Source organism: Zophobas morio, unplaced genomic scaffold (assembly GCF_036711695.1).
Source record: "Zophobas morio isolate AGI-343-1 ecotype UQ-CSIRO unplaced genomic scaffold, CSIRO_AGI_Zmor_V1 ptg000002l, whole genome shotgun sequence".
NCBI classification, from domain to species: Eukaryota; Metazoa; Arthropoda; class Insecta; order Coleoptera; family Tenebrionidae; genus Zophobas; species Zophobas morio.
The window spans coordinates 13,608,965-13,630,931 of record NW_026972107.1 but is presented as its reverse complement, the minus strand read 5'-3'; the positions used below and the strand labels follow the sequence as shown (position 1 = coordinate 13,630,931).

The window sequence follows — 21,967 nt, the reverse complement described above, 5'->3', positions numbered from 1 at the left end:
TGATTTAAGGTTCTATATTTATATAATTTCCTGTCCAGCAAACACGAAAAAAAAAACAAATAAAGGAGTCAATTTTGTCAACCTTGCATGATAAAAATTACGTAATAAGTAATCACCAAAAAACGTCAATTCATATCGTACACATTTAAATGTAACTAACACTACCGGCAATGAAATAACAGTTTCAATGCATAATTTATAAAAGTTATACCCATAATTACAACATAATGTGTATGTTGGGTTCTAAATGAAAAAGAACATTTTTTATATACATTGTTAGGTAATTTTGACTGCCGAACAATCAATCACTTAAGGACGAAGGCATTCATTAGAAACTTCCACAAAATAGGTCCCAATAAATGACATAAAAAATGTTCCTATAGTTGTCTCAATTGTCGAATTATTCCTATGAATTTCTGCCTCTTGTCAATGTTGCAGCAAATGAATTTAAAACCAACATTTGTAGTTTTCCAATCTAGAAACATGAAATGCATATAGGAACCACTCGGAGCGCTGCTTTCTTTAAGTTTTATGGTTTCGTTGACCTTGTGCACTCAAATCTTAAGTCAGTGTGTAGTTGAGCGCGAAATTTAAGCATCTGGAAGCTATCAAATGCAAAAGCACGTGGCACCCACGAAACACATGGTCAATGCGCCATTTGTCCCCTTAACTTGATGGCTATATCGAAGTAGGTATAATTCGTCTATCTATCTCTATTTTTGTTTGCTCTGTCTGAGTGACGCTGTTGCTTAACTCGGAGACATTATGCGGAACCTTTTCATAATGAATATTCATGTTTCGGTATACCATGTAATTAACCAGTTTTATTAAATCCTGATATGTTCATTACGAAACGTCAATCAACTCGTCAAATATATCAAAACATTCCCAGTGTTATCGTTTTTATTAGTTTAATCTTTTTCACTATTGTTTGTGTACATACCGTCTACATTCTCATGCGTTTTTAAATTTGGACGAGTATACTTTTTTTATTTCGGAGAAGTTTTCAGGCTGAACGTATCACTTCGCCAAAAAAATTATTCGTTAGAGATTTGTTTAGTTTTGTTATCATTATCAATAAATACACAACAAAAAGTGGAAAATACCCACAGACGCTGAACTTATGAGACATTTATACGTTAGATTTTTGGATAACGATGTGAACTTACAACAATGAAAATATGTTCAGCAGTGAACGAAGCTCGTGACTTTTAAATACTGAACTCGTGAAGTAATTATATGAACAGAAATGGGCAAAAAAACACATAATTCATCAATATGTACAGTACGTAATCACATAAACATACACACTAAATTCTACATACAGTATGTCTCCACTAAAAACGAAACTTCATATCTCTCCAACGCCAACTTCGATCACTCGACCGTCCCGCCGCCACCAGGCTCGATTTCAGATTTCAATGAATGAAAACTATACGCAACTTCCTTTGCGTAAAGTGTAAACAAAACCGCGTTGACTCTAGTGTCACTAACCCCACGAGTTCTCTATTTCTGCAAGAAATTCCGCAATAAATCCGCGACCGGCGAAAAATGCATCGAGCATACGGGGGCAGAAAGTAGAAAGCGGCAGCGTCAGGGGCGTGGTACATTTGCATCACCCACGTGGCTCGAATAACACAACCTCACTCTGTGATTCACCATATGCAATTACTCCGAGCCAATTCGTCAGCTGTTGGTTCGGATCACGCACCATGGCGTTCATGTGTTCATCTGAATTACCTACAAACGCATGCAATCGCCAAAGGCCGACGCGCACAAGGTGGTTAGACACCGGTGCAAGGTGCATAAGATGGGCCGACGCCGCAAAATGGCGTACAGCTGAACCGGTGAAGGCGAAACGAGAGAATCCGAGGCGGCGTGGTTGACGCGGCTGTGGCTACGGACGCGGCGAGACGAGAAGACGGGATTTTCAGGATATTGTTAACAAGATTATTTAATACGTTTACCAAAGAAACAAACTGTGGTTTTTGTCGCATGCAAATGAATTTTACTGTATGTAATTTGACCTTTTTTACTAAATTGATACATTTTCTAACTATATGTGGTTTCAGAACCGTAAGTTATACTTAATTTTTACACAAATTAATAAAAAGGAATATAATATCCAATAAAAGAAACCATCGTTTGACAGAATCATTTCTTTTCTAAATATCTGTTGTGGACAAGTTGGAACATTACATTTTTAGACTATATTTCTTTTTTTTTCAGATGTTTTCATATGCAGGGTGGTTCTTCTATTCGATACAACTCCTGTAACTTTTTTATTACATATTAAAGATAAATCTGTAGTTCTTTGACCAAATTTTTATATTATCACTTCCGATGGAACACTGGGTATATTTTTTCACAAGTGGAAAGATTGATTTTTTAAAAAATCAAAAGCAACCAATATTCTAAAATCAACACTTAAAAAGTTATTCCATAAAAAACGACAAATTCATATTTATTGATGACAATCTAGTAGCTTGAAGAATTGACACTCATGTCATTTATTCACACAAGTGATCTTTTAAAAATTTAAAATGATATAAATTTGTTCAAAGAACTGTTTATCTTTGAAAATAAAAAAGTCACAGAGGTTGTATCAAATAAAACAAACACGTGGTATATAAACAAAGTTGACTCTATTTCTGGTGACCACGAAATAAATTGAGAAACAGAAAAAATTTCAATTTTGAAACATCGCTACAAAATTTGCATACATCTAATTTCGTTAAAATCAAGGTAAGTAAAACTTAAACAATATCAAAATGAGCTTAATCCGTAGGAGCGTGAGACACCCTGTAGATATGTAGACAAAAATTTGTGGTATAAAAAATCAGAGGAACACATCAGCGTTAAATCAGTAAATAATATAATCCAACAAATCCTTTTCATTGTCTCTCAAAAGTTTAAAATTAGACAAAACGGGTTGGCGGCAATGGTCCACACCTGATTCGTCAAAATTCTGAAGCTTTAACCACAACATTTAAGCGTGAAAACAAAATGACACGAATGACATACTTGACGTCAAGTGACACTTCTGTGTTTATCTGAGGTTTTACCACATTGAATTGTAGCCAAAGTTACGTCTGTGTATAGCTTAGAATATACGAATCTCGTGAAAATTTTGACGCAAATTGACGTTTCTTTTACTACTAAAACAATGATTATGAAATTATTGATGGCGTTTTTCTTGTTTCTATGGACCAAATCGTATTGGTTTTAGATTAAATAAAAAAAAATGGTCAATCGAAGTTACTAAAAGTAAAAAAAAAAGTGGTCGACAGGACTTCCCTCACCCCGAAAGCAACTACAGTAAAACATATCCAGATTTTTCTAAAAATTATAAATTTTGCTTTTGCGAATTTTACTTTTTTAACGAGAACCCCCAGAAGTTAACGTGTTTCAGATGAGTTTTTCATTTACAAAATTTTGTCACACTTTTGCAAGGACACCTGTATCAATTTGGACAGGTGCAGATGGAGTAAACTGTTCCTGATTTACTCAATAAAATAAATTTATTCGTCTATTAGTTTTTTTAAAGCCACCCATGAATGCAATGATAAACCCACAAGTACATTTTGCACATTTTCGATACAATTTATTCGGAAAAATTTTTAGACGACGTCATCAATTCTTTGGAGGGACAAACTTTTATTTTTTCGATCGTCATTAATTTTTTTGAGTCACCCTGTATAAGCCGTTCTCAAACATATGCAGAGATAAATCAAGTATAGACTGATATTTTGCACATTTAAGGATTTATTCGACAACATTTTGAGATGACGTCATCAATTTTTTGGGGAGATAAACAATTGTTTTGAATAAAAATTTACCAACAGCTTTAAAACATCTGCAACTTTTCAAAGTACATATTCATCCAAAAATCTGGATGTCTTGGGTAAAACCTCAACATGTATAAAATTTTACAACAATCGGTCCCGTAGTTTCGGAGAGTATCTATCTAACAAAAATTGATCGACAGCGGACGGACGGAAGGAAAAAGAGCAACAATGTTTTTTTTTCTTTTTGTTATTGACCCGATTTCATTCTTGACATGAAAAAAAAATGGTTACCAGTCTAGAAGCCACAAAATTTACTAGAAATTTTATTGAATATGCAATATTAACCTAAAAATTATGGCGGCAAAACTTGTATAATAATTATATTCACTGAAAGATCACATACGTCACGAAGCCACCTGTAAAATTTTTGCTACCCTCTGTAACACAACCAAATAGTTTTAAAACCACACGGTAATATACTGCCAAATATCACAATTTTCAACAAAATTGCCAAACTGAAATATAGTTAAAATCAAGTTTACTGGAAGTAGGAAAAAAGTCAAAATATACGTGGCGGTTACAGCCCAATTTTTTTTTTCCTTTCAGATACAACTATATTTTTTTTAGATTCGTAATTTCTATATGTCGCCATATTTCTTTTTTCAAAATGGCCAACTGCTAGGACATTTTTTAAATTTAGCCCCCTTTTGAAACATGAGTAGTTAGTTAGCCATTCCAATACCTCGGTATATACATCCAGTTTTTTCCATATCACATATCCGTATATGTAAAACTGTAACTATAAATATACAAAAACATTTCTATTGCTGTTTTCTAAAAGCTGTATTATGTAGTACACAACTTTTTTTCGAGTAAACATGCGTCCAACACTGTAAAAACTATCTGACGTCGTGCGATCGAAAATAAAACGATTAGAGTCGATTTGTGAGAAAAACTACATAGGTTTACATTGCTCCAGTGACAGCTATACAAGAGAAGTGCTTTAGTTGACATTGATTTACGTCAAACTGTGAGTAGTAGCACCACACAAAACTTGACAGGGAGCGCCAACTCCAATTCACTGTATTTTCGATCCACGGTACAAACATTAGAAAAAATATGTTTTTTAGTGTCACATCAAATTTGCCATTTTTTTGAATAATAGTCATGTTGTCAAACACGAATGTCATTTCACTGTCACAAAGTGTGAAACACCTTTAACTATTGTAACTTTATATTTTTAGTTTTTATAAAATTTATAAACCTGAAACGTTAAAGTGACTGCATTAAAATTTTTGAAATTTTGATTACCGAAATAAAATCAAAAACGCCAAAATCACTCTGTACATCAAGTTAATTTCAAACCAGTTTTTTTGTTATTAAAAAAAACGTGGATACATGGTAATAAAATATCACTTGTCTTAAGTGATTTGATCAAAATACCTTTGAAAGTCGGTTTTAAACAAATTTGCCGCTCACAATTACAGTGGGCTGGACTATCACGTAACGCCAGGATTGTCTTGCAGTTCGTATTTCAATAAGGCGGCAAAAGTCGAGACTCGGATAATCATTTATGAACACTCGGTATATTTACGCGGTTGCTTGAAATGTTTTTTATATTATTAACGTATTATATTTCATTTCGGTTTAGGGATGTCAGAAAAATTAACAACAATAAAAAAAATTGTGGACCGATGGTGGATGCGATAAAACCGTGTAAACGGGATTTTGATTAAAAAAAAAAAATCGTAATCCCAAATGAATGCAGAATCGGAATGTGCTGTCGGTGCACTCGACCGTCCCACCGCCACCAGCCTTGATTTCAGATTTCACATGAATGAAAACTTAATACGCAACTTCCTTTGCGTAAAGTGTAAACAAATCCGCGTTGCCTCCGAAGTGTCACTAACCCCACAATTTTGGCGAGAAATTCGTCAAGAAATCCATCAAGTGCCCGAACCGTACGGGGGCAGAAGGAAAAAGCGGCGGCGTCACGGGCGTGGTACATTTGCATCACCCACGTGGCTCAAATAACACAACCTCACTCCGATTTCTGATTCACCGTCTATAATTATTCCAAGCCAATTCGTCAGCTGTTCGTTTTGATCACGCTCCATCGCGATCATATGTTCGTCTGAATTATCTATAACCGCATGCAATCGCTAAAGGCCGCCGCACACAAGCCAGTTAAGACACCGGTGCAAGGTGCATCGATGGACCGACGCCACAAAATGGCGAACAGCTGAGCCGGCGAAACGCGAAATCCAAGGCGGCGTTGCCCGGCCGGCTGTGGCTATGGACGCGCCATCAAAGTCAAAAAGTACACAAACGTCAAAATCATGTGTCAGGGCGGCGGAAGGCGGCAAACTCACCTGGACGCGTTTCCCGAAATTTCCTTCTTCTCGGGGTCGTACACTACTCGCTCGTCGTCCACATAAACGGACATAATATCCGGAAGCGCGCCGGGGTTTGTCACGACAACGCGATTCGAGGTTTTTGTCAAAACTCTGTCAGTCACAATTTGATGCACAATAGTACGCTGCAGCGCGGGATGACAAACATACGCTACGCCTCACAGCGGTTTTCTGGTAGCGGCGTTTGGCGGGAAACAGCTGAGGCCTGGTTGACGCCAATGTAATATTCATCCGCGGAATCGCGCGAAAAAAAACGCAAAAATATTTCGATTTAAGGACGCCCACGGTCCAACGTGCTTCCCAGAGGGCTGCGGGCGAGTCAACTTTTTGCACAATTCCGATTGCAACGAGAATTACGCCCGATTACATCGTGGTACTATTTACGACGCGGAGGAATCGGAGTCGGGAGCTGATGTTCGTCTGCCAGCTGGCGGCGAGGCTCCGCCCATAGAGTATAGACCACAGCGTTTCTACGCTACGTTCTTCCCGCCAACTCGAACATTGACGCAGTGGCGGAGACAATAACCGGGCGACGCAAAATCAAACAAAATCATTTCGTAATATCTTATCAGCGCAAAATACAATCTGATTACACTGTTGACATTTTTAACGAAAAATTATATCAGAAATGTTCCGGGTTTATCGGCGGTTAGTGAGACGAACGTGTTACCCGCGAGCTGCTTCTTATAAGATTCCATCGTCTCGCTCTTGCTGCAGGTGAAATGGGTGGTTAACTCATCTCATCATTCATCGGATAGGTGTATTCATAAATTACACTGAAACTGTAAACAAATTATGTGATGAATTTTACGGAAATTAAAAACTTATTAAATAAATCATTTTTTGAGCGGTTCTTGCTTCCAAGATAAACTCAAAACGAAACATATTTTTCATTTCTTAATGCAACAACTGCAACTACATATATCGGGCTGAAACGACCATTTTAAGTCACACAAGTTTTGAGTCGCTTACACTAACATTATTTTTAGCAGTACCGTGTTATTTTTTAAGATGTAACTCAACTTTTTTTTTATTTATTAGCCAAAAGTAATGATACTAATTTACAAATAGAGAATAAGAGTCCGCGTGCATGCGTAATTTCACTGCTTCAAAAAAAGCAAGGGAAAAAATATATTGCAAAAATACTATTTAAGTTTTGTTTATTTTTCAAATTATGCATTTTTTTTTTTAATTCAAAAATATATCACTATTTAATACTTGTAAATGATTGCAATTTTTCTTAGAAAAGATTATTATTTTATTATTTTTTTGACCAACGTTGTTTGCTAGAAGCAACTTTAAGTAAAATTTGGTAAAATTTTGGATTTGATTGTTCGGAGAAGCGTAATAAATGATATAATTTCATGAGTTTAAAAATAAGAAAATAAATGCCTTAAGAAAACACTATTTTACAAAAGCAAATAAAGCATAACAAAAGTCTCAGTTTATAGTAAAATAAAAATTCAGATAATTTTTTTAAAAATTGGGACGATTTTTTTATTATTATTTTGCTCTCCATTAACATAAGTTCATAAATAAAAAAGTTATTTGAGGTGTATCCTTTTAGCTAACTTACCCTGTATATACAGGTGTTCAAAAAATTGCGCAACAACTCTATGACACGTTGTTCAAGGCCGCAGAGAAAAAATAAAAAATTCCATTGTCCACATGTAGAAGATACAAGACAATTTCACCATATTTTAATTCACCATTTTGTGTTGGATACCTGAAATCGATCGGACTTCCATTATTCAAAATAATTTTGGGGGTATCTTCATTGACAGTGGCTAATTTTTCAGGTTTTTTTAATTTATCTGTGTTAATTGATATTTTGTTTTTGTAAATGAACGTCAAACTGACTTTAATCACTTTTCTCGAATTTTGACTTGTGAACTTAATAATACATATACCGTAGAGCTCGTGCGCCATTTTTTGAACAGCCTGTATATACAGTGAAATACAGAATATTCTGATTAACTTCTCTTAGGTTTTATAACATTGTTTATTTTTGATATTAAGATGCAACGTTGTCACGTTATTCCAATTTTCTTGAAATATTGACAAACTTTTGAAAGATTAAAAAAATATATAATTTTCAAACATCCTGCATTTTATCTTTTTACTGTATTTCTTTTGTGTTTAGAACTTTCTAGTCTGGAATTGGTAATTTCTAAGATTTTCAAATATCAACATATAAATAGAAAAGAGAATAAAAACTAAAAAAAAAGATGTATGGGGTTCTACCTACAAAAAAGTTGCGTTTCGCCTTAAAAACAAGTTATTCTGACAGTTGAAAACAATTTTAATGTATGCTACTCGAAAAACAGTACAACTTTGACATTTGTTTTTTTAATAATTAATGATATATGAAGAACACTGTGCTTAGTAACGCACCCGTGTGATAAATATAAGCTGGTAGGTTTTTTATTTTCCACTATCGGAATCTTCCAACAACGAAAACTGTTTCAGTCACATTTACATATTGTCATTAATAATGTGTTAATTCTATTTGACACTTATTGTAGTGGCTAAAGCCCCAAAATTTTGACAAATCAATTGCAAATCCATTTTTCGCCCACTTTTGTGTGCCAGTTAAGGTATAATTTATAAGCGCAATCCGCTCAAATAAAATAAATAATAAAAACTAATTTACCCCTTTTAAATGGCCTGTTTATCTTTTTTCAGAAGACTAAACTGATTGCTTACTAATTTTACGAGGTACTTTGCGCAGTCATTAAATTTAACTCGGCGTTCGCGCTGCAAAGAATGTCTTACCTACGCCACTGCCCGACTTCCCTTCCCTCCAAAATTGTACGATTTTCACAGACGCCGCTAATCAAATACCAAACAAAGCTTTATGTAATAACGAAAGAAACGTGCCTAATGTTTATTATCAATCATTTTCGCTACGTTTTGTTTCTGTGTTTATACTGTACGTTCCGAAAGACGTTATTGTGTCATTTTCCGTCTGCTATTAAGGAATTTCGTAACCCATTCATTAAAAAAAGTATTCATAAACAGTTTCTGTACCGTACTTTCATTCACTAATAAACTATCGTAATTTTTACACTTTTAGCATTTGCAAGGGAAATAAAACAAAATAAATGTTTTATCAATCATGATGACCTTATGCTTATTCACACAACTATAAATTATTCACTTTATTACATGTAAAAAAAAATTTGAATGGTCGTTATTATCAAGTGAATTGTCGACCGAGTCTAACATGTACAGCCAGCCATTACTGATTCTTATAAGATTCATTCCGCTGGGACGTAAAGACCATCTTGAGCAATGCAGCGAAAACGCGGTTTAATAAACCGTTTATTCCAATTCTGTAATGCGAAGAATTTAAAAATTGAATTTTAAAGTCAATAACCTGCAAACTGTTCGCTAATGAATAAAATAAAACACGAATATTTACTATTAACGTTTCTTCATTAACGGCAGTCAGATAAAATCACGTGTTTTCTAACTTCACATAAAATATCTACTATTTCGAATCTAGAAAAGTCGATACTTTAAGGGTAGCATGACCCAATTAAAAATACAGGTCAGGACTCGGTACACTACATTACGGTTGCAGACCGATCGATAATAATTACAGTCGTAATTGTTGCAACTCCGATTTCCCATTTTGTCACTAATATCTCATTAATATGTCACTTAAAAGTTTAAAAAATTAATTTTACGGCTAGGATGATCACAGATTATATAGATCTGTTAGAATATGATACAAAAAACACCAATTTTGGTTAATTTTAACAAAAATCAAATCTTCCACACAAACTCGGCTCGGCTTGTAACACTGTAGCAAATAATAAATGGTATAAACGTTTTATTTCCCAAGATGATTCTTTTAAAAAGGCGTTCTCTGAAGAGCAAATTTAAGGAGGTAATCTTGCACCGCTATTACTCTCTGTTGTTTTACAATAAATTGTTAAGCGGACAAAGTCTTTACAGTTTCTTGGGTACATTTTGGTGTCAAAAGTTTAATAATGTTGTAAAACTGGTGTTGCTAAAGACATAGTTAACTTTAACGTGTTAAAAAAAAGACCACACATGAGTGTTGATGCAACGAAATCAGTCGTTAATGCGATGATTTAAATAATAACCGCATTGGAGGCCTTCCAATGTTTCAGTGTTAATTACAAAATTAGTGTATGTCTTGTATTTCACATGATCATTATCTTTAATTATGCGAAGAAATGTACAGAGTAATTACATTTAATAACCTCCGTAAAAGTTACGTTATGAGGAATTTAAAAATAATTATTGTATGCAAGTAATCACTTTAAACGAAATTAAAGTTTTGTTGTTTTTATTACATTGCTACATACGTAAGAAAATGTTTTGAAATTTTACTTACAATAATAACCTTCATGTTCAGTTACCTGTGTGGGACCACATTCTTGATATTTTCTTGTCGCTTTTCTTTTATTTCCTAGACACAACTAGAAAAGTGTACTAATAAAGGTCGTGTAAATAATAAAGCTTCTATTTTGCTATTTTGTATTTCAAATTGTACCTAGTAAATATCATTAAGGTTGGTTCACAATGTCGAACTTATATTTCTTCTAATTCTGTATTGTTTTTTCTAGTTTCAACGTAAGTACTTTGCAAAAATATTGACACGTCTGAAAATAAATTAACTCAAACAAAAGCAAGTATAACTGAGGTAAGCTAAAGAATAAATGCCAATTTTCAGTACATAAAATTTGATAGTAAATAGTATATTATAAAATACCAGGACATAAGTGATCAACGTAGTCGTTATGAATTGAATGTACATGAGTGTGTTTAAAAAATACATAAGACTTTCCACAGTATGCACTTAATGTGTATCTAAAAAAATATTATCACCACAAAATAAAGAAAATTAATGGAAAATACACAATTAGCTTTAAAACAAAAATGAACCTTCTAGTAGCAGCAAGTTGGTCGAAATACACACATAAATGTTAAACTAACAGATAAATATCAAGCATATATAAAATATTTTTGAGACCTATGTTTATGTACACACAAACTGTCAACGAATTAGGCACTATAAAAATTTTTTGATATTTGCTTTCATATGGCGAATTTGCGCAGGGTTAACTTTAATTTTTAACTGTTGTATGAGGTCAAAAATTTTAAGCGACGGTCCTACTTTTCCACCTGTGAATTCTAAAATGTCCTCTTTACTGAGATTCATCAACATTTTCCCATCCACTTTCTGGAAACAAATATTATCAGCCCGCCACATCCAGACTTTTCCACATCATACTAACCTGTTTACTAAACGAGTCGCAGTAATTTGCGCAATCGTTAACTCTGAGAAATTGAGCTACGTCAAATATATTCCATTCGTCTGGGCATAATTCGCCCGTTTCGCAACTTCCTCCTGAGTTATCTACTAAACGAGGTATTAGTTTTGTACTTATAGTATTTGTTGTCTGCAATTAAAACATTGAAAAATTATATTTTAATTGTGGTTTTAAAACTACGTTAATATACGATGTTGCCTTGCGTTCAGGTGGTGGATTTACGTCTGACGAGACTGGTAAACTTTGGTCTGGACCGGCAGGCTCTTGTCCTGCTTCTGGACCATGATTATCTTCGACAACTTCCATTTCTTCTTTTTTAACTGGGGTGATCTGCTCCTGTTCTACCATTTCTGGTTTTACTACTTTTGTTGCTGCGGGAGGCTTCTGCGGCACGTCTTTAATTTTCTTTTTTCTTCCGCGTTTTTTCATACCTGGAGCAAGAAGAACTACGTTTACAAGTCAAATGGTTCAAACAATATTAATCCTGAAGTTAGTTTACTTCAGGACTGAGTTTCTATGCTACGTCGTACTAGTTACTAAAGTTCTTAATTTTATTGGATTTTTATTCAAGATTGGTAGAATTATCATACAAATTAATATTTATAATAGGATAAACGTCAGTGTGTTGATAAACACCTTACTTAAAACTAGTTTGATTTGAGATTACTGACATTTTGAAAAATAAAAAATATCCTACCTTCAAAACTTTGATAGAACTTACTTCTATTGTATACAGCAACACAAAGAGAACCCGTAGCGCTTTCCCAGTTCCGTTAAAAACATTGCTTTTTCAGAGTTGTAAGAATTTTGTTTTTCATATTGAAATGTTTTTTAACGATGTGATTTTTATTGATTCACTGTTTAGACATTTTTTGAAAAAAATATTTTCCTGCTATCTGATCAAATGCGTCTTAAAATTTTTAGAGCATAATTCTAAATTTTCAAACTTACTCTAATTTGGTAAGACGCTAATAAAATTTATTTTTTCATTTCGTCTAAAAAACGCATGACGTCACGTCAATTTGCTGGTTTTCTCGTTAACTTTAGTTGCGATAGTCGACCCCAAAGAATTTATAAAAATTTCGGAAGGATATTGAAACTATTCCACAAATTGCGGTAATGTTTAGATATAAATTTATTAACTAATCGTTACGTCAATTATTACCTTTAGCTATTTTGACCACAGGCGCCGCAGCTCTCGGCATAACCGGCGGCCCTTCCAATTTATGCCCCACGCTCTGACACCACCCGACTGGATAAATATCCGGGCTCTCACAATCCAACCATTGGTCATACTCCTCTTCCCAACCGTCGAAATGTACCTTAAGCAGCCTTCCCGCCACTTTAGCGATAGTTGCCACACAGACTAACCTAGGATCCATAAGATCAGCAGCCTCAATTTTCATACCCGGCACGAACCCGTGCATGGGTTTATAAGAGCTAAACAACTCCGGCCCTGCTGCTATATTATCTGTTTCGGCTAGGTACGATTTCCAATCGAAAGTTTCTTGATCGTAACCTTTCGGTGGAGTTAGAGGAATTCTGTATTTCTCGCAGAAACCGACAGGAAAGATACAGGGGGATTTTACATGATAACAGAACCAATCGGCTCCGGTCATATCTGACTCGTACGTATCTATTCGAATCATGATGTAACCGTGACGTAGGACGTTCATTACGGTTGCTACACATATTGATGATAGGTTTAGGGGGTCGATAGCTTCTAGTTTCATTCCGCGGCAGAATCCCGCTTCACTCGACGTGTCTTTGGAGCCGACTTGAAATGGTGTGAAGAGTTCGTCGGTGGCGTCGTCTTCATCGAAAATGTTGTGGTTGACGCGTTCTAGGTAGTTTACAGGAGCTACTAAGTTGTGTCCAACCTGAAATAACATTAACTGCGTGCTAAATTGTAGAAATAAAATTAAGCAATCTATCAAGTATTAACAGATAACGTACAATCCGTGATTTTGCATATGTTGTAAATATTTATTAGCTACAATAGTTGCATACATTCAGGATCAAGTCAGGTCAGGTCAGTATTAGTTATCCGGAAAGTATAACGGTTTGTAAACCATACTTTCAATACTCAAAATCAACTTCTTAACACGTAAGGAAGCAACTTTAATTATTTTCATGTGACGATATTAAATTTATTTTTTTTTGTGGTCCTGACATCGATTTAGAATCAGTATTATGTCATTAATAGGAAATTCAGATTGAATCAGACTTCACTTCGCCACACTGCAGGAAAGTATAATCAGAGTATATCGGGTATTTTAATTTTGTTGACATAGGTCATTTATTTCAAAATTAGTATGTTGTTCTATGTAACTATATAGAACCTATAGGTTTTAATTCCGGTAAGTGTTAGCACCATCCATATTTTTAAACATTAAAAAAATTAGGAAATTTTAAAAAATTGGTCCAAGGTTACTTCGACAGATCTTCCCTCGCCCTTGAAGTACAGTCCAACGAATTTCGCTTCTTTGAAAACATATAAAAAAATGTTTCTTTTCTGATAACCTTTATACAGGGTCTCTAGAATGTATGGAAACGGTTAAATATTTGGAGAATCAGTTGTACAAATCAAATGAAACTAGGTATAGGGGTACAAGAAGTTCTGCTTTAATTATTCGTCACACAAACACATCAAATAAAATGGTAACACATCTGCAGGCAGCACGACTCTGTAAGTATGACTGATAAATTTTTATTGGGCAGTTTTTCGAAATCACTAGGTACGTGACAAATTGTAAACAGCACATCTGAGGTTTCTTGACGACCTAACTAGACAAACAAAGTCATAAAAATTCCTTGATTCTTTTCGGTGAACGGATGAACCGGTGTCAATAGCACCCCCCAATCCCTGCGCCACGGGAACGCAAATTTCAATTATTATTTTATCTTTATTTAAAATCACCGGGCGCATTTTCATAGAAAATAGTGGGATTCATTCTTAATTTGATGAATAAACAATTCTGTGATGACGTGATTAACATAGATAATACTAGTAACAGGTCATTAGTAATGCAAGTGGCCATTAGTCCAATGGACTCAATTACTATATTTCCTTAACTTACGCTCGGGAAATAAAAATTGTTTTGATTTGAATGAGTTTGTCGCCTCAAAACGGAGGACTAAAATTATTGATACAGTCACAACCGAACAGGATATTCCAAATATTATTACTATAATTTTTAATAAATGAAGACGGGCGTATTCTCAGGTTTTCGAAAAAATACTACATATTATATATATAAAAAAAACTTGGACAAGATGAGTAATTAGGTTCCCATAATTTAATGAAAAGCAATGGGAATAAGATGTTCATGTCGCTATCATTTATCCAGGTTTTTTTAAATAAAATAGTACGTCAAAGGAAAAATTTATCCCTATAAAATATTTTAAAACCACGCATAAAATTAAAAACTGTGGAAAGTTTTTGGATAAATAAAATACGCTGAAACAATTTTTTAATAGTTTTTGGCATGTTATAAACGAAAAATTGTTCGAAGATTATTTCGACAGAGCTTCCCTCACCCTCTGAAATACAAATCCCGCTTTTTCGAAAAATTATAAAATTTGATTATGCAAATTTTATTTTCTTATGAGAACCCTTATAAGTTAAAATAAAGATATGTATGTAACGTTAAAGTAAACGTAAAGAAGGGTGCTGGGCGTACGTTCCAAATGAATTTTTCCTTAACAAAATTTTGTGATTACGTCATCAACATTTTTGGAAAGACACGTATATCATTTTGGATAAGTGCAGTGTAATATTAATGATAACAGTATTGTATTCCCACATTTTCGGGAAAACGGAGTGAGCCGTTCCCGATTTAATCAATAAAATAAATTGACTTTTTCATTAATTTTTATGAGTCACCGTGTATAAGAAATTTTAAAACTTTTAATTTAATAATAAATCATAATTTGCAAATTTTGGATAGGATTTATTCGGCAAAATTTTGAGATGTCGTCATTAATTTTTTGGGAGGTAACAAACGAATAAATTTTACTAAACGATTTACCATGATTGCGATAACCTTAAAATATTTAAAAGATTTCAGAGCAATCGATTTTCCAGTTTCAAAGTTATAATGCAAAATATTGTTATTCAAACAGGCGCGGATCCAGGAGGGGGGGGGGCATGGGTGACACATGACCGAGGTACTTTATTATGACCAATTTCAAAATTTTGAAATCGCATTTCATTTTGTAAATACAGTACAATCTTTATAATCCGAATTCACGATTATGTAATCCGAACAGAGGTTATTTGAAGTCGATGCTTCTTTAATCCGAACAAAAACTCTGCAATCCGAACCAAACTTGGAAACACGCACCTACTTGCAAAAATGACGCAAGACCTTTTTGCATTTGTTGTACGGAATATTTTGAAATTTTTAAAAATTGCGATATTTCAATGCACTGAATTAATTAACTAATTCTGGAAAAAAGGTTGAAGTTATCGAAGAAATGAAGCCCCGAAATCTACAAGAAAAAGTATTTCGTTAAATTTCGAAAATCGTCGAAAATGGGTCGAAATTTGCATGAGGAAAATTTTATTTTTGAAAAAGTTTCCTAAAAATTCTGACAAAATTTTAAGGGACATACGTATATCCCGACGCACTGATTCCAAAAATATAGCATGTTAATGGTAACTGAGCAATATTTTCGGAAAATTCGATGTGAAATTCGAATTTTTCAAAATTTTTAAAAATTTCGGTATTTCAACTGAACGAATCTCGAAAAATGGTTTAAGTTATCGAAGAAATGAAGCCCGAAATGACTTCTAAAGCCCAAAATCTACTACAAGAAAATGTATTTAGTTAAATTTCGAAAATCGTCGAGAAAGGATCGAAATTTGCATAATGGAGGTAATAAATGGGAAATTTAATTTTTGAAAAATTCATCTAAAAATTCTGAAAAAATTCAGGGTATAGATCCCGGCTTGTTGATTCCAAAAAGATAGCGTGTTTATGGTCACGGAGTAATATGTTTTTAGAATGTATATATTATCCATTGTTGCTTAAGAATTCTTTAATTTTGTTTAATGAAATTAAGGTTTATTTGTTGAAATTTGTTTTCAACTGTGTATGAAGTTGTTATTCAATTCCCTTTCAGATTTTTGGGAAAATCGCTGATCCGAACACACCTTTTTTTCAATTAATTCGGATTATCGAGACTTCACTGTACACTATACGTGTAACGAAAACAACCAAATGTTACCCATGTTATGTGAAAAAGAATATAATAGCTAAAATTTTATCAATTTTTTTATTTAGAACGAATTTCTGGGAGATAAGTAAAATCGCACAAAAATCCCCCCCCCCCCCCCATACTGTATCCGCGCCTGTATTCAGATTTGAATTTTTTGCAAAAATTCTGGATGTCTAAGGTGAAAATTTGACACGGATTAACAAACAACAAGTGCAGGAATATCTTAATTTACAAAATTAAAAAAAAAAATTTATTGAGTTTTAGAAATTACGTCGTCCCATTTGTGGTGGGGACGATTAGCCAAATTTTAGTCTAAATCTATATGATACCCCTAATATACAAACAAAATATGACAACAATCGGTCCAGTAGTTTCTGAGATTACTTGTCTAATAAAAATGGATATAGACAGACAGACGGAAACGGGAGACCACTTTTTTCGTATTCTAGAGGTCATGACACGTCGAGAAAACATGAAAGTGGAAATTAGGCCGATGTACTCGATTACAATACTTTCTTAACTTACGCTCGGGAAATGATAAATATCATTTACTGGCTACTTTCACGTTTTCTGGACATTTCATGACCCAGAGGTTACGAAAAAAGTAGGTGTCCCGTTTCTGTCTGCCTGTCACTTGTATATCTGTTGTCTGTTTGCCTGTAGCCTGTGTCAATATTTAAAAGACAGCAAACTCAGAAACTACTGGACCGATTGTTGTCAATTTTTATATCCATTTTAGGAGTATCGTGTAAATAGTAAAACACTAACCAAAATTCGTGTAATCATCACTCTCGCCAACAATTTAATGACGTCCCCTTATTATTTTGCGTGGTAAAGAGTATTTAAATTTTATAAAATAATATTCCTATACTTGTCGTTGATGAATCCGTTTTGAATTTTATCACAATTACTTAACAAAAACTTTTTTTGTCCAATATTTTCCATATATTTCATATAGCCGTAGCTGATATCTCGCTCATACATAAAATGCCTCGTGGCTTGCATGGATAAGTAGCGGTTTTGGAACTCGTCTTGTGCCGCTAGTATGGGTTCAAATCCTATCGTTATCAAATGTTTTTTTAAATTGTGTGGTATTATCTACATATATTTTAATATAAATCGAAAATTTTAAGAATCGGGAAATGGACAAATCGAAAAATTGAAAATCGGGAAACTGAAAAATTAAAAAATTGACATTTTTCCTATTTTTCCTAATACGTGTAGTCTTCTGTTCATAACAAGAAACTTAAAACATGTTTAAAATGCTAAATTTTTGCACGGAAATACTGATTTTGTAATTACGCCCCGCCCCTAAGTCTGATAACGAATAAAAAATTTCTCACGACTGAGATCGAGACGGATGGGTGGAGCTTATATTTGGTTTTCTTTATACTTAATACATTTCATCTTCTTTGAAAAGCACGATGCTCAAAAACATGTTTTTAGTTTTTTGTAGGGAAATAAGGATTTTGCAGTTACGATCCGCCCCCTTGGTTTACGACGAATACAACAAATCATCACAATTGAGATAGGGCGGGCGGGTGGGGCCTACATTTTTCCTATTTTTCCTATTATATGCAGTCTTCTTTTAATAACAAGAAACTTAAAAAACTAAATGTTTTAAGTAAAAACAAAGCTAAAGATAAGCTCCACCCATCCATTTCAATCTCAGTCGTGAAGAAATGTCAGATTGAGGGGCGGGGCGAAATTGCAAAATTGATATTTCTCTACAAAAATTCACCATATTAAACATGTTTCAAGTTTCTTGTTGTCAAAAGAAGACTGCACATATAAGACAAAACAAAGGGAAAAATGTAAGTTTTTTTTTTTTCCAAAGTATATCTAGGGACAGTATTTCAAAGCATTTGATTTTGTAATTTAAAAGTTAAATTTTAAAATATTGTTAGAAAATTTTGATTTTTTTCCAAAAATCCCAAAGTCTAGGGTAAAAACTCAACACGGATTCATAAACCACAGATACATAGTATTTTATAAAATTGAACTATTATTTACTATTGTAAATTTTGGGGATAAGGTCATCCCATCGTTGCCGGAGGTGATTAGATAAATTCATGACTTACTTCCAAAATTTAACAACAATCAGTCGTTAGTTTCGCAGATTATGTGTCTAATAAAAATCTGTACAGATGGCAGACAGACAGACGGAAACGGAAGACTTATTATTTCGTATTCTAGAAGTTCTTAGCTCATGTGTGCCTGTTATCTGTCAGCGATTTTATTATACAAACGATTTCTGAAATTAGTAGACTGATTGTTGTGAAATTTTAGACATACTTTAAGCATATGGAGTAAATGGTAAAACGGTAATTATAATATGTCTGATCATCCCCATCAAAAATTTGATGACGTCGTCTCAAAATTTTGCGAAGTACTTAAACCTTACTTAAAACTGCACAACAAAATTTTACAATTTAACTTAGAAATTGTAACACCGATTGCTTTGAAAGTTTGCACGCGCTTTAAGTTATTACAAACATGGGAAACCTCTAATCATGTCGAAATTTTGTTAAAGAAATCTTGTAGAGGATGGAAATTTATAATATGATAATATGCTTCTTTATTTTTGGTTTAATAATTTATCCACATTTTAACTTAGAACCTAGATAACTTTGGTAAGATGTTAGAACTAGTTTATTATTATAGATCAACGATTAAAATTTATTTAGTCACCCCCTCTAGACAATAAATGACGTAATCGAGAACATTTATTAAATAACTGCTTAATAGGGATGTAGGGTCCGAATTTCCTAGCCTCAGAGATGTTGAAATTAATAAAGGTTTGAGGTTAGTAATCACGGTTTTTTATTTTATTTTTGACTTTGATAGAATTTTCGTCTTTGCAAATTACCGTCAATCTGACAGTTTTAGTTGAAAATGAAACAATCAAAGACAAACTTTCAAAAATCCATGTCTGTCTGATCACTTTTTATTGCTGTGTTAGAGAAAACTTATGTCAGTATTTTTTAAACTCTAACCTATTTTTCTTACTGTCAAAATTTTTTAAAAAAACAAAATATTAAAAATCAAGCTATAATTATCCCTTTATTCCCTAAACTCACCTTCTTTGCCCATCCAACTGGATGAAGAAGCGGCGAATCCTCGTGGCACCAAAATCCTCCATCATCCGAAGGCAAATCAAAATACTTAACATTCAATCTCTTGCCTACAATCTTATGAACAATGGCAACCTTAACTTGCGATATCCTATTTTTATCCACAACTTCTAAATTAAGGCCGCATTGAAATCTAGATTTAAGACTATCACTAGCCTTATTGCTAAAATTCGAGGGTAACGTTCGCGCTCCTGTCAATCGTTTACTCAAAAAATCCTTCCAATCGTTATATTTATCTTCAATGGTTTTAGGTGGTATGAGTGGCTTCCCTCTCGTGGCACACCACCCCACCGAATGCACCTGATTCGAACACAACGACACCCAGAAATCCTTTGAATCATTTGAGCCAAACCCCTCGTAACGCAGCAGAGCTTTATACCCCACAATTTTTAATACTGTAGCTACCCAAAATGAATCCGGAAATGCATCCGAAACATTATCACAATCCGTATTCTCAACCTCCACCTTCATTCCAACCATTATATTCTCCCAAATGTCTGACATCGGGGCGTGTTTAAAGCACGTCACGGGAGCTGCTATAAAACACTGGTCATTTAACTGCGAATCCCAGTCATGTGAATTGGCAAGTTCTGCAGATTTTCGCCTGATTAGGGGCTCAGTGTCGTCCACAGGGGGCAAAATCGGGGGAGGAGGTAATTGCGGGAAATCCTGGTCGGTTAAAGTGTTTGTAAAATCGTCTTCTGTTTTCAGGGTAAATCGGTGCTTGGCAAAATGATGGTTTTCAGGTGTCTGCTGTTGCGATAGCGGTAGTGGTTCGGGGATCAATCCACTGTAGCCTCGAGCGCAAGCCATGCTGCAGAAGCGCCTCTCTCTGGTGTAGAAAGCGTGTTTTACACCAATTGCGCCACATTTTTCACACACAGCTATAAAAGAAAATTCTGAAGGTTATGTAATTATTTTTAGCGCACGTACCTATTCCATCTTTCTGGATTGGGATAACAGATGGATCGGTATTGCTCTGATATGCTATTGGTGTTTTGAGAACCAAACCTGGGTGTTTTATGGGCTTAATTTTTCGCGTGGGACATGGCAAAGTTTGAGTGGCAGTGGTTATCATGTATATTGGATGTTGACTGTCGTCCTCTGCATAACTGGAATCGTTGCTTTCGTGTTTCATATCTATGTACTGCATCATATCTAAATTTTCCATTCCATCCTGAAATTCCATGAATGACGTACAACTATGATTTGTACGTGGAAAATTTACCATTTGCGAACTGTGAATGGTGTGGATATCGTCCATAGACTGATTGGACATGCTATGGATGGATGGGGTGAAATACGAAGTATCTTGTTCGAGCAACATGTCTGAATTATCACCTGGCATTAACTCCATGGACATTTCAGGATTAGGTTGGCCAGCCCCCATCCAGACCATACCCATATCCGCTACTCCAGGCATTGTATACACTAAAATCAATTTTATGGTCTAATTATATAACCTACAAGATGCAAAGTGCAGGAAAAATCAATCAACGTTTAATCTATTATTTAAAGCGCTTATTCTATCTGAGAAATATTCAACAACAAATCAATAAATATAAAATAGCTAACGCAAATTATTTCATCCCAAATATTGGTGGTAATTACAAACAAAGAATGTAGTGTAATTAACTACAATAATATGGGCATGCACTCTTTTACATTTCAAAACTTTGGAAAGCTAAATACACTGAATAATATACATAAACAAAAATCTACCGTTCATTGTGCTGTTAAAAAAATTTCATTTTCATTTAGAAAATGTGGTAAAATTCACACTTTGGGTATCTCGGATACGCATCATTCATGATTTTTAAGAACGATACACGAAAGGTGCCAACATAACTAAGATTTTTATTTGAAATCCCTAATTAACTGTCGTTGGGTTGCGTTTGCGTCGTGTGAAGCCGCAAATGCAAAGGCGCGAATATTAAAAAGGAAATCCGTCATTTTTTTGTTTGCTACTTTTACACGAATCTACCTTTTACCTCAACACTGACGCTGTAAACAGATAAAAGAAAAAGGAAAATCATTTGTCCATATAGCTTTGCATTTATCTGTTTTTTCCATTCGTCATTTCGTTTTATTTTTGCTTA

General features: G+C 34.2%; 2 protein-coding genes across 5 annotated transcripts in view; both read right to left on the bottom strand.

The window, feature by feature from the left end:
• The window catches only part of LOC135128066 (transcription factor AP-4), a 65,683-nt gene extending 59,088 nt beyond the window's left edge, over positions 1 to 6,595 (bottom strand). The window contains exon 1 of one of the 2 annotated variants that reach the window (XM_064054885.1): positions 6,161 to 6,595. In XM_064054885.1, coding sequence (XP_063910955.1) covers positions 6,161 to 6,234 — 74 coding nt within the window. In that variant the 5' untranslated portion in view covers positions 6,235 to 6,595. Of the gene's footprint in view, positions 1 to 1,325; positions 1,460 to 6,160 lie in introns of those variants that run through there. The other variant, XM_064054894.1, reaches the window with a different exon arrangement.
• A 4,117-nt stretch (positions 6,596 to 10,712) lies between these two features.
• LOC135128045 (polycomb protein Sfmbt) lies at positions 10,713 to 21,701 on the bottom strand. 3 transcript variants are annotated; one of them, XM_064054858.1, is made up of 8 exons: positions 21,591 to 21,701; positions 21,097 to 21,299; positions 20,802 to 21,045; positions 19,815 to 20,752; positions 12,677 to 13,391; positions 11,692 to 11,957; positions 11,476 to 11,640; positions 10,713 to 11,420 (listed from the first exon to the last, which is right to left on the bottom strand). In XM_064054858.1, exons 1-8 carry the CDS (start codon positions 21,595 to 21,597, stop codon positions 11,250 to 11,252), a joined length of 2,709 nt encoding a protein of 902 aa, XP_063910928.1. In that variant the 5' UTR covers positions 21,598 to 21,701; the 3' UTR covers positions 10,713 to 11,249. The 3 variants fall into 3 exon arrangements, with proteins under 3 accessions (XP_063910928.1, XP_063910935.1, XP_063910943.1); XM_064054865.1 differs by having other exon boundaries at positions 11,692 to 11,942; XM_064054873.1 differs by having other exon boundaries at positions 20,880 to 21,045.
• Positions 21,702 to 21,967: the final 266 nt, after the last annotated feature.

Coding starts and splice junctions, on each gene's coding strand:
- LOC135128045 (XM_064054858.1), bottom strand. Junction 21,046..21,096: donor CCATTCACAGTTCGCAAATG/GTAAATTTTCCA, acceptor ATGGAATTTCAG/GATGGAATGGAAAATTTAGA. Junction 20,753..20,801: donor AATCCAGAAAGATGGAATAG/GTACGTGCGCTA, acceptor TTTCTTTTATAG/CTGTGTGTGAAAAATGTGGC.